The sequence below is a fragment of the Balaenoptera musculus genome, chromosome 6, assembly GCF_009873245.2.
Source record: "Balaenoptera musculus isolate JJ_BM4_2016_0621 chromosome 6, mBalMus1.pri.v3, whole genome shotgun sequence".
Classification (NCBI taxonomy): Eukaryota; Metazoa; Chordata; class Mammalia; order Artiodactyla; family Balaenopteridae; genus Balaenoptera; species Balaenoptera musculus.
In genome coordinates, this window is record NC_045790.1 from 98,472,640 (window position 1) to 98,485,031 (window position 12,392).

Below are 12,392 nucleotides of genomic sequence, written 5' to 3' on the forward strand. Positions count from 1 at the left end.
AACATCACTTTCCCTCTCTGGGCCTCAGCAGCCTCATTTGAATGAAGAGAGGAGAGGTGGTTTAGCTCTCTTTCAGCTCTGAAATACTGGGATATTCTGCTTCCTAAGTAGCACAGGCAAGAGTCATAACCCTCCTAAATTTAGGGGGATGCCGGGGGACTACTATTTGCTTCATCCCACTTCACTGTATATTTCAGGGTTGGGTAAACCTCTATGTCTTCCCCACACCTAGCTCCTGAGAGATTCTCCCAGTGGTCTCGGTGTCTGTCTTTTAACTGCATGACATTGCTCCATCAGTACCTTTGATCTGGCATCTGTTAATGCACCTAGTTTGGAGCTAAGAGAGGATACGGTCTCCTAGAAAGAATATGAGCTTTAATGATACTCTTACCTGGGTTTGAATCTGCCCCTTCCTGACTGTGTCCTTGGACAAGGCACTTCACTTCTCTGAGTCTCAGTTGTCTGTTTTGGAATAAAAACGGGTGATAGTATCTACCCCATAGGGTGGTCGTGAGGATTAAATGGTGCACTGCAGGCAAAAGTGCTCTTACAAACTATTAAGCACTGTGCAAAGGTAATGTGTTGATAGAGAGTATTCATCACCACTTTCTGATGTGATGGTGGTGCTTTTCTGCACAGAATTCTGCATAAAGTTCTTAGAGTTGAGCCGGGAAAAGCCTCGGAGCTCGTCTGGTACATCCACAGTGTCCAAACTTCCATGTTAGCCTCTGGGTTTTCACAAGCGGAAGGACTGGTTCAGGGTCCCACATCATCTCTGACATTTGTTTAAAGAGTTGGGGTCTCTGTGGGCTCCCCCCCGAGCGAGTCCCTCTCGCAGTTCTTCCTCCTCTTGAACACATCAGAGGATTTGGAAACACCAGGCCCTCGGTCCCGCTCGGCAACGCGGGATGGGAGAACCTGCTCTGGCCGGCAGGTGGTCTCCCACTGGCCACACCCCTCTTGGCTCACCTGGTCATTCAGATGGGCAGCCGGACCCGCAGCTGCTGACTTCGCCTCCCAGGGCTGCACCCAGCACTGCTCGAGTCCCGAGCAGTTCAGCCCTGACCTGTATACCTGGGAGCAGGAGAGGAAAGAGGAGTGGGGAGGGGGACCCCAGCCTTTCCCACGCCCCTGCTACCACAGAGGACACAAAAGGTGGTTGCAAAACCCACATTGTTTTGCACCCACTGTCTCTAGCTTCTGTGGTACAAAGTCTGTCGCAATCCTTCGGAGGCAAAAGAGCTCCTTAAATATCACTCATTGTTGTATTTCACCCTGAGAGGGCTTTTTCATCCCTGGCTCTCCAGGCTATAAAAGTAAGTTAATTCTCAGAACCCAGGGAAACAATGTCGACGGAAAATGCAAATCCATCAGACCTTCTCTGCAATGCTTTCTCATCCTTAGCCAGCCACCAAGACCATCCCCGAGTTCACTGAGCCCAGCACTGGCTTCTTTGAATCCTTAATTAGCAGTTCCCATGCCCGAAGTAAACAGTAAGAAGTGTCTAACCTTGGAAACAAGTCCATCAATAAGTATGTGTTGAGTTCTTTGACCTGCTGTGGAAGAACACTGAACTGGCGCAGAACGTTGCCCTGTCTCTGGCTGGTGGTGGAGCTGGGAGCCAGGCCTTCCTCCTCTCTGGGCTTCAGGCTCCCCACGCGTGAAATGACGATGGCGATGGATCCGTGTTCTCTGTGGCTCCTTTCAGTTCGAACAGTCTGTGATTCTCAAGAACTAGGAGGGGTGAGAGGGAAGAGGAAGGGACCCACCTTGGCTTCATTATCTTATTTCATTATCACCCCCGTCCAGTGAGGTATAGACAGAGTGAGCGAGTCAAGGCCATCCAGGCAATGGGAGGTAAAATCCTGCTTTGTCTGCCCCTAAGAGCCACACTGTGCCCAGCAGGACCAGGCACATCCAGGAGAGAAAAGGATTTTTCATGTGCTCACTTGTGAGCATTCAGTCAGTGAGATTGAGTTAAGTGATGGAGACGCAGCCATCGTGGGATTATCAAAGTCTGTCGTGTGTTCTCATTGCAACGGGCTCTGAAGTTATATGTTATATATATTGTTTTGTCCTGACGCTAACCTGATCCCTGAAAGCTGCGAGGCTGGAAGAGATTCTTTGGTTCTGCGTCCTCATTTGAGGATGGGAAACCGAAGGTCCAGGTGGGGGAAGTGTTTCCCAGAGTCGCCCAGTGGGTTAGGATGCAGAGCCCAATGGCACTGGAATCCAGTTCTCAGGACTTGCAGGTCAAAGCTCTTCCCTCCTCATCAGAGGTGTCAGAACAGCTGTGTCCCGGAGGCCAGACTAGGCCACAAACAACTTGTGTTTGTTTGGCCCTCATTCGGCCCCTTCTTTAATTAGTTGCAGCATTTAACTATCAGGAGAGTAAGTATTAAAGACCACAGTTCTTCCTCCTCTTGAACACATCAGAGGATTTGGAAACACCAGGCCCTCGGTCCCGCTCGGCAACGCGGGACGGGAGAACCTGCTCTGGCCGGCAGGTGGTCTCCCACTGGCCACACCCCTCTCGGCTCACCTGGCCATTCAGATGGTCAGCCGGACCCACAGCTGCTGACTTCGCCTCCCAGGGCTGCACCCAGCACATCACCGGCTCGCTTCTAGAACTGCAATAAGGTAGAAGAGCCTTTTAGGGCCCCTTCCTGCAGGAGCCTCGTTTCTGGGCAGGAAAACGAGTCTTATCTCGATCATTCTCTCAGCCTCGCTTCTCTAGAGGTCCTGAAGCTGGTGTGCCAAGAGTAGTTTGCCCTTCGTTCTCCAGTGTTGAGCGTGCTGTCTTTCTGGCTGTCCCCATCTGAGCAGCTCAGAATGATTTATAAACAATCTGCCTGTTGTCATCGCCACGGCGCGTGGCATGATTGCAGCTAAGCAGGCACAGAAGCTAAGCCGTGGGTCAGGGGACAGAGCCAGGAGAGGAGCCCCCACCAGCCCTTTAACCTCAGGCCTTGCCTGTCCCAGTTGAGGGGTACATCCTATCCCCCATTATGCACGACTGGGGGCCCTTTCAGTTGACCGCGGGGGCAGCAGTTAAAGAACTGACTGTGGGATCACTTAAGGACCTACCTCTACATGGAACTTGAGTCTCTAAGTAAATGAATTGAATATGTATAAGAAGAAAAGAAAATTCATAAGTATCTGATTATCTCTGCATGGGGAGAGGGGGTGTTTCCACCTTCACCCAGGCTGTGAGAATTTTATTGGTAAAATTACCTGTGTCCCTTCCCCCACTGGCATCAGCCACTTTCCTCCCTTCTGAGAAATGTCTTCTTTTTTCCCTTTCTTTTGTTATTTTTACTGACAGCCCATCACTGGTATGAAATCCTCCCCCCACTTTTTTGTTAATGAAGGCAGAGGCTTTTTTGTTTTGTTTTGTTTTCCTTGTTTTGATTTTTGTTTTTGTGTTTCAGAAATGACAGAGCTATGTCAGGGAGTTATTTGGGAGGGGCAGTTGGGGTAATGTTTATCATTTTTGGACACTGTGTTCACACAACCCTTTCCAACTAACGGGACAGCAAAGGGAAGAGCAGGGACTTAGGGACAGACAGGCAGATCCGTGCTGGAATCCTGTCCATGCCGAGTGCCTTTGTACAAGCAATTTAAACTCGCTTAGTCTTCATCTCTTCTTCTCAAAAATGGGAACAGGGCTTCCCTGGTGGCACAGTGGATAAGAATCCGCCTGCCAATGCAGGGGACACGGGTTCGAGCCCTGGTCTGGGAAGATCCCACATGCCGCGGAGCAACTAGGCCCGTGAGCCACAATTGCTGAGCCTGCGCGTCTGGAGCCTGTGCTCCGCGACAAGAGAGGCCGCGATAGTGAGAGGCCCGCGCACCGCGATGAAGAGTGGCCCCCGCTTGCCGCAACTAGAGAAAGCCCTCGCACAGAGACGAAGACCCAACACAGCCATAAATAAATAAATAAATAATTTTAAAAATATATATCATTCAAAAAAAAAAATGGGAACAATAATACTACCTCATGGAGTTATGGTGAGGATGCAGAGAAGATAACGTAGGTAAAACACAGCTGCCGATACCTGTTACTATTAATTCCTTTTCCCCTTTCCTTCCTGTTCCTGTAGGCCAGGTTTAGACAAATGTGCTGAAAAAGCAGGGACTCCGCATTCCCTAAGGTGTGTTCTGGAGGACACTAGTCCTAAGAAACATGCCACGAAGAAAGGTTATCAGAGCTTGGAAAATGATGCGCACACGAGTCCCTTCTGAAAACCCACCACGTGCATTAGAACATTCAAGGTTCTGAGAAGTCCTGCAATGAAGAAAACTGACTGGTCTCATTGACCCAAAGCTGCCCTCCCCATTAGAGCATAGACCTGTTTGGTCCGGTAACTCATGACCAGTGAGTGTTTTCCTTCATAGTAGGAAGAGCCAGAGGAGAGAGACCGCCTTCTCATGGAGTGTCATAGTTGCTAAAGCATTCCTCATGCCTTGACCTTTCAGCTCTGCAAACACGCTGAGCTCCAGCCTGTGCTGGACCTTTGCACATGCCCTTCACTCTGCCTGGAATTCCTTCTGCCCCAAACCTTTGTATGACTAATCCCTTCCTCTCATCCAGGTCTTAGTTCAGGTGTCCCCGAGGAGGCTTCCCCTGACCCCTCTGTGCGTAGTGTCCTGCCCACCCCTCCCCCAACAGTCACTCTCTATAATGTCACCTGGGTTTTTAGTGCCCTTACAATATGCATCACTATCTAAAACAAGCTTATCGATTACTTTTTTTGGGCACATGTCCTCCCTCCTCAAATACACACGGTGACGGGACTCTTCCACGGTAGCCCTAGTGTTTAGAACAGTGTCTGCTGCGCAGTGAGAGCCCCAGGCAAGTGTGTTGAATGGATGAGCCAGTGGCTGACACGTCCCCTGGTTTTGACAGTCTTGAGAGGTGGATCATTTTATCACCTCCACTTGACAGAGGAGGAAACTGAGGCTCAGGGTGTTACATAACTTTCCAAGATCAAACAACTGATAAATGGCAGAGCTGGGGCTCCCAAAATTTGCCCACTTGCTATAAGCCCTAGGTTCTTTCCATTCTAGGAAACCGAGTTTTCCAGTTTATCCTTTTCCTACAAAGAAGAACCTTAATAAGCACAGAAGGAAGGAGGGTGCTGTTTTTATCTTAATGGCCCCGTAGCCCAGAGAAGCCCCAGAGCCATTGTCTTTCAAAAAGGGTTCCCAGAGCCCCCCTGGTGGTCATCAGATGGGAGCCCAGGGACCTCCTGGGAGTGCAGAGCGGAGAACAGCCAAACTGTAAGGTAAAGGTCAGAAGACTGGCTTGGAAGCTGGTAGCTTACAGAGTAAATCTATTTAAATTGGAACCATGTGGCTCTTTCCCCCAGCGCTTACACAACGTGAACAGATGCATTGTTTGGTGTCAAAGACCTTGCGTTGACTCCACAGCTACAGTCTCCGCATGGAGCACCGCAGAGGCTGTCAGGAGCAGGAAAGAGGGCGGAGAATCAGAACGTCTCAGCAAGTGTCACTTAATCCCACTCACCCTGCCTTTCTGAAAGGGGTGGGGGAGCGGTGTGTGGAGACTGCAAAGCTCACATCGGTGCAGGTCTGAGACCTGAAGCTAAGGCTTGCCCTTGTCTGCGTATTTTAAAAGTGAATTTGTCTGTGACAAGTTTTAGAGATGTTAGCTCCTCACACCCGCCCCCACACCGCCCACCCCACTTATCCCACTTTAATTCTTACCATACTTTTGAGCAGGGGATAGAGAGTGGGCCTGAGTAACCATGTTCCTATAAAATCCTCAGTGGGGTATCCTGGAAACTGGCACCAAGAAAAGAGTTGGGAATTTCTTCTTAAGTTGGTTTGACCACCCACCACTCCTTGTGTCCTAGATAGAAACAGGAAAAAGAAAGCTTTGAGGCTCTGGATGGCAACCTAGCTGTCTGCGCATACTGTATGCCAGGCGTTGGGTTAGACAGAGTCAGAGGGGCAAGTTAGAGAGAACTGCCTCCTGGAAGCCGTCAGTGTTCAAAATCAGCATCTCAACGTCTGCAAAGTGCTTAAGAGTTATTGCAAGACACTGCCACCATTTGTTTCTTGCTGTTTAGGAAACAGCTATTTCATGCGAGGCATTTTTGTTGGCAGTGGGAAGTATACGGAGGTGAAACAGGCGTTATCTCTACCCTCAGGGAAGCTCTTGTCCAGGTGTGAGTGAGGTTAACAGCAAGGACTTGGGCGGCACACATCTGGATGGGAACTTAAACAAGTAACTTGATCTTGCCGGTCCCCGATTTTTCCAACTGTAAAAATGAATAGCACTTAGCTCATAGGGTTGCCATGAGGATGGGTGAGCTCATGTATATAAGCAATCGGTGAATAGTCACTAATGTTATTAAGCGTCTGCATGACAGTAATATGAGGGGAAAGATCACCTGAGCACAGGGGTTTTATGTTTTTTCTGTTTCCTTAAGGGTTAGCACACATTCTGGCCCATGGTGGGCACCCAGGACCTGTGTTTTCAACGCATGAAGCAAGAGACCAGGCTTTTAGAGAAAGGAGGGCCCAGTGCGGCAAGGGAACTTGCCTGGGACACGAGAAAGCTTCCTGTAGAAACTTACATGGAGCTCGGACTTGAAGATGAATGGCATGATCTCTGCACAACTTTTCTAACAATTCACAAGTCACTTTACAGTTTATAAAAGACTTCTACTTTCAGTACCTCAGTTGAATCTCACGGACCTATAGGTTGGCCGAATTTGAGAGTACGCTGAAGCTCAGAGAGGTGATGTACTTTGCCGAAGTTAGACAGCTTCTAGGTAATAGAGCATAGATTTAGTCATACCATTAGCTACCATTTATTGAGTGCTTTTGTGTGCCAGGAATTCCACTCTGTGCTTTTGCTGAACTATCTGATTTAATTCTCACAACGACCCTCGGAAGTGAGTACTATTATAAAATATGAAGAGGCTTTCATTCAACTCAGTGCCTGGCAGATAAGAGACTCAAAGAATACTTGCCGTAATCGTAATGATCCCCATTTTGCAGACGGACAAACTGAGGTTCTGCAAGGTTTGAAGATTCATAACATATAAGGTTTTTAAGCTGTAGGATTTGAACTCTGGTTTGTCTGTTTCCATAACTTGTGCTTTTAGCGATAAACTTTGACCACTGCCTCCAGAGTCTTGTTCACTCCCTGTGTCTCCAGTTTCAGCCTCCGGAGATTTGGAGAGGAAGCCCATGAGGTTTTGTCTTCCAGCTGGAGTGCAGTCGTCCTGCAAGAAAGCGCCCACTCACCCTCTTGTTTCTTTCCTCCTCAGCTGCGTGCACTTCGCATGTGAGGCCAATGACTGCCCGAAGCTGGCCGTGGAGAACGCTTCTCTCAACTGCTCCAGCAGTGACCGCTACCACGGTGCCCGGTGCACCGTGAGCTGCCGCACGGGCTACGTGCTCCAGATACAGCGGGACGATGAGCTGATCAAAAGCCAGGTGTGCGCAGGTGCCGGGCCCAGAGCTCCTCCCCAGCCCAGGAGAGGCTGAGCGGGTGTGGAACCTGCTCTCTGCTGAATCCTCAGCACTTAAAAGTACTGCTGCCCCATAGTAGATGCTCAATAAATAGGTGTGGATTGAATGAATGAGGGAGTCAATCTGGGATTCCTGTGCAGAGGAACATACAACATGTACCAGAGTCCCCATATAGGTTGCAAATCTGGAAAACCGTGGGCTGAGCATGAATTTTGTACTGAAACCATCACAGTCAGAACTCTGCTACAGTTGAATGGGCTGCTTTCAGAAGAGGTGAACCCTCTGTCAGTGAGGTGCTCATTCATTCATTCGAACATCTGCACACTGGGAACCAGATACTATAGTAGGTGCTAGAGAAGAAAGGTCACTGAGCTAAACCTAGTTCCTCCTCTCAAGGAGCTTAGTGACTAGTGACCACGAGCAGAAGATGAGTGAGTGATAGCCTCACAGTGTGCTAAACACTGTAAAGGGAAGTGCAAGGTGTTGTGGAAGCACAGGGGGAGTCAAGGAAAGCTCCCTGGAAGAAGCGACATGAAAACTGAGAACTAGAGAGACAGACAGAGGGGCGCATGTTGTGGGGAGGGAAGGAGGCAGGCTCTGGGCACAGGCAGGAATGGTATGTGGATGCCCATTGGTGGGAAGGAGCACGCCACAGACAGATGTTTCTTTTACTGAACTCACCCAAGCAATGAGGCTGGAGGGGCAAGCAAGTTGCGCTGGTGCAAGGCCCTGTTAGCTTGGTCAGGAAGTTTGAGGGTCATCTTTAGGGCAGCAGGGAGCTGTTGAAGGAAGTGGCGTGGTCAGATCATGGTGGATAAAGGTCCTTCCAGCGGCCCACCTGGGTGTGGCTTGGAGTCTGGCAGAAGACTGGCCGCAGGGAGAGCCATCGGGAAGTCATCAGAAGAGCGTGTGGAAGAGGGATGAGTCCTGCATGAGGGTGGTGGCAGCGAGTGGACTTGAGATGTAGCAGAACGTTGCTTCGGCCAGTGTGGCTATGGGGTCTCGGGTGGGTGAGGGGAGTGGCAGTTAGTTAAGCCCTGAGATTTGGGGATTCCAGGTGCAGCCTCTTGGGGGGCCCTGCCAGCGGACTCCCACTTTGTGCTCCAGGTACACAGGGCGCGTTCCTTGTTGCTGGGAACACCTGTTTGCACAGTCCCCGTGGGACCTCTGGGACCCTCAATTGCTTGTCTTAGACACCTGCTTCTGTGTGTCAGACACGGAAGGTCTGAAGTCCTGTGGAAACAATTAAGCTGGTTTTGGCAGTGAGGGACCTCTCCTCCCTTGGATGTGTGCTTAAGAGGGGAAAAGTGTCCTATGCTTTTAAAATCGCAACTCAACATTTGGCATCCGCGATCCCCTGGGATTTGGCAGTCAATGCCAGTCCCTCCCTTGGCTCTGTAGCGTGGCCTCGCCCTTCCACCCCTAGCCCTGCCGTCTTCTAGTTTGGGTCAAATCCCCGTCGACCCTTTCATTTTCCCAGGCTCGTTCCTTCTTCGCGTCTACCTCTCCCAGCTATTGAGCCATCACATCTCAGGGTAGGGAGTGGCTCTTAGAGCGATCCTTGGGTTCAACGCCCAAGGGACAACTCAAGCAAAGGGACCTGCCCACGATCTCATAGCACACAGGACCAAATCCAGCTCTCCAGTCTCCCCTGGCGATGCCCACTCTGTGCCAAGCACTAGAGGGTGAAACACACAGTCTCCTCCAGGGCCAAGAAAAGATACAAAGATCAACAGCCAGTGTCCCACTGCTGTGCCGTGTTTCAGAGGCTATTTCGTGAAGTCATCAGGCCCCGAGAGGTCTGCGTCTTAAGACTCTCAGCAACAGAATGGAAATAATGATCTGAGAGACTCTCCAGACAGCAGTGAAGAGGCTGGGCTCAATTCCCACTTATCCTTTTTCCAGCTGTGTAACTTGGAGCTAATCACTTCATGTCTCTTCAGCCTCAGTTTCTGCAGCTGTAAAGTGGGAACTGAAACACCTCCTTCAAACAGTTGTTGGGATCCTGGAAAGGGAGCTAGAAACACTAAACATTGATCTTTGGGCGCCTGGCAAGACCCTGAACCATAGCCTGGGGGAGAAGGGGGTCTCGCCACGTCTTGGGGGTTCCATCTGCCGTTCCTCACTGTGCCCGCCCCCGCCTTTCAGACAGGACCCAGTGTCACGGTGACCTGCGCGGAGGGCAAGTGGAACAAGCAGGTGGCGTGTGAGCCCGTGGACTGCGGCGTCCCAGACCAGCACCACGTCTACGCCGCCTCGTTCTCCTGCCTCGAGGGCACCACGTTCGGCAGCAAGTGTTCCTTCCGGTGCCGCCACCCGGCGCAGCTGAAAGGTACCGCCCTTCCTGCGGGGGGCCTGGAGGCTGCTTCCAGGTCCTCCAGCTGGGGCTCAAACACCAAGGGGCGGACAGGATTTTATCTGTGCTTCTGATTCCTTTCTGCCCATTGTATTTACGTAGACTGCCTTGCTGTGCAGCTGAGGGGAAAGTGGAGTATGGATACGTATGGCATCTCTAAGATCTTTCAAATCTTGCAGAAGAGGAAGGAGACGAGAAGGAAGGGGAGGAGGGTAGAAGGAAGGGAAAGATTCTAAGAAAGTAACATTTGGAACTGAGATGACTAGTTCACTGGGTAGGTTTAGGGCCCAGTAAGCCTGAGAGGTAAGTAGTAGTAGTATTCTCCTTTTCACAGAGGAGGAGACCCAGGCTCAGAGAGGTGAAAGAACTTGTCCAAGATCATGCTGTTAGTGGGGGGCTCCACCATGGGGCCCAGGTCTGTCTTTTCCCAAAGCCCACTGCTCCTTAGGAAGGGCTAGCCCAGAGAGGAGTGGTTCTGGGCGGAAAGTGCTTACGGGGATCTCGTGGGCGGGGCGCTAGGGGTATTCAGGTGAGTAAGACATAGTCTGGCAAACTGGAGAAGAGGACTTATGTTGGAAATGAGTGAGAGGCTGGCCTGGGTGACCTAGACTGTCAAGACTAAAAGGGCTCTTTAAACTCGTCAGGAATAACTGATGATTGGAAAGATGGTGAAACTGAGGTCCAGTGAGAGGAAGGAAGGAACTTGTACAAAATCGCAGAACAAGTTAGCGGCATTATCAGAACGACGCTCTTGGCTTCTAGTTCCGTATTGGATTTGGACATTATACTCAATTCTCACAGGTGCCAGGACTCTCTCCTTTGCTTGGTTTATCGGAGAAAACATTGCCCCTTTATCAGACACCCCAAATGGTATCTCACTAAGCAGGTGTCCTACCTTGGGGTTCATCATTCTATAGAGTGGGAATGAGTGGACTTCTGTGGAGTTGGAGGGGGGGCGGTTTGGAGGGAGGTGTGTAAATCCCCTTCAACTTAGATGTCATATTGCAAATTCATGAGTTTCAGGCATTTTGATGATTAGAGAAAGTCAATAGTGTCCCCAAATTTTCAAGGAAATAATAGATCTTCAAAAGATTACTACACATGGTAAGACTCAATCAAGTGTATAGACTGGGTGGCTGGATACATTGATGAAAGTAATACCATAAGAAATGTTTCTTCTAAGAAATGAATGAAGGACCCGGCAGTCTCACTAAACTGCCCCAAAAGAAAAGCAGGAGACACTTCTGGGATACATCCTTTAGGTCCCCTCATTTTTTTTTTTACCCAAGAAGATTTGAATGTAAAATCATTTTATTTGAGCTGCTATAGAGGTTGAGATCTGAGAGAGGTGAAGAGACCAGTGGAAATTGTAAACCCTCCATCTTTCAGGTTACCTGAGCCCTTCCCTTGGCCCCATTTGCCCAGAAGTGGGGCCTGTTAATAACTCCAGGCTAGGAAATCACATTTCACCTCTCAACCAGAGACCCTTGGGAAAGGGAGGTGTATAAATTAGCATTGATTGCTACAGCCCTCATTGTGGCTAATAATAATCCTTAATCAGAATGATTCAGGCCCTTCTGCCATTGCTCCTCTGCTTGACTCTGGAGGAGGGGGTGACCCCACCATGTAGGCATGGCCCCAGGAGGACCGCCATTTTGATAGTTGTTGATACCCACTTTGCTCTTCCCTTGAAAACACAGGGCAGCATCTCCCCAGCGGCCACATTGACCCACCAGGACCCACTGGCATACCATGCCCTTGGTTCTCAGCATCATCTGATGCTCAGATTCCAGGTTTGATGCTTTGGCTTGGATCTTCTGGCAGCAAAAACTGGGCAGAGGTCCTTTTCCCTCTCTCTTGAGCTTGTTAATGATGCTTCTTAAGCCAGAAGATAAAGAGGTGATCCAAACAAAATTTTACCACATTTCTTGTTTGCTTCCCTTTCCTCCCTTCGTTTTTCCTTTCCCTGCAGCGTGATTTAAGCAAAAAGAATGTGAGCTTTCGTCAGACAGACTGGGATTCCACTCCTGGTTCTGCCCCAACTGTTTGATCTTAGGAAAGCAATTTCACATCCTTGAGCCTCAAGACTCTCACTTGTAAGATGGCTGTAGGAGCAACCACGTTGAAGTGTCATGTTGAGAATTAAACAAGTGGTGTGTACAAAATGCCAGGGCCAGAGAAAGTGCTTCGTAAATACTCATCTCCAAGGGGCGCCCTTATGAGAATCCCGGCAGTGGCCACCCTCTCGGCCCCTGGCCTCTTTGTCCCACGGAGGCCTTAGTCCTGGGAGCTGTGGAGACGCGGTCCATCCTCCGTGCTCCTCTCAGGACCTGGAGGTTAGTGTCCTCAGGCAAACAGCCACCACCCAGGAGAAGCACTGAGTGTGGCCCTAAAACTGGTGTAATGAGGGTAGCACCACAAACTCACTTGCCCCCTTAGAATCCAGGTGTACGCAAAATACCCTGCGAACTCACAGCCCTAGAATCACTCCCGCCAAGGTCCTTTATCAAATGACCACTAAAAGCAC

At 50.0% G+C, this 12,392-nt stretch overlaps 1 protein-coding gene across 1 annotated transcript in view; it reads left to right on the forward strand.

Annotated features, from left to right (window-relative positions):
• The window catches only part of PAPPA (pappalysin 1), a 256,529-nt gene that overhangs the window by 176,189 nt on the left and 67,948 nt on the right, over positions 1-12,392 (forward strand). The window contains exons 14-15 of the mRNA XM_036854577.1: positions 7,305-7,473; positions 9,658-9,841. Of these exons, the coding sequence (XP_036710472.1) occupies positions 7,305-7,473; positions 9,658-9,841 (353 nt within the window). The remainder of the gene's footprint in view (positions 1-7,304; positions 7,474-9,657; positions 9,842-12,392) is intronic.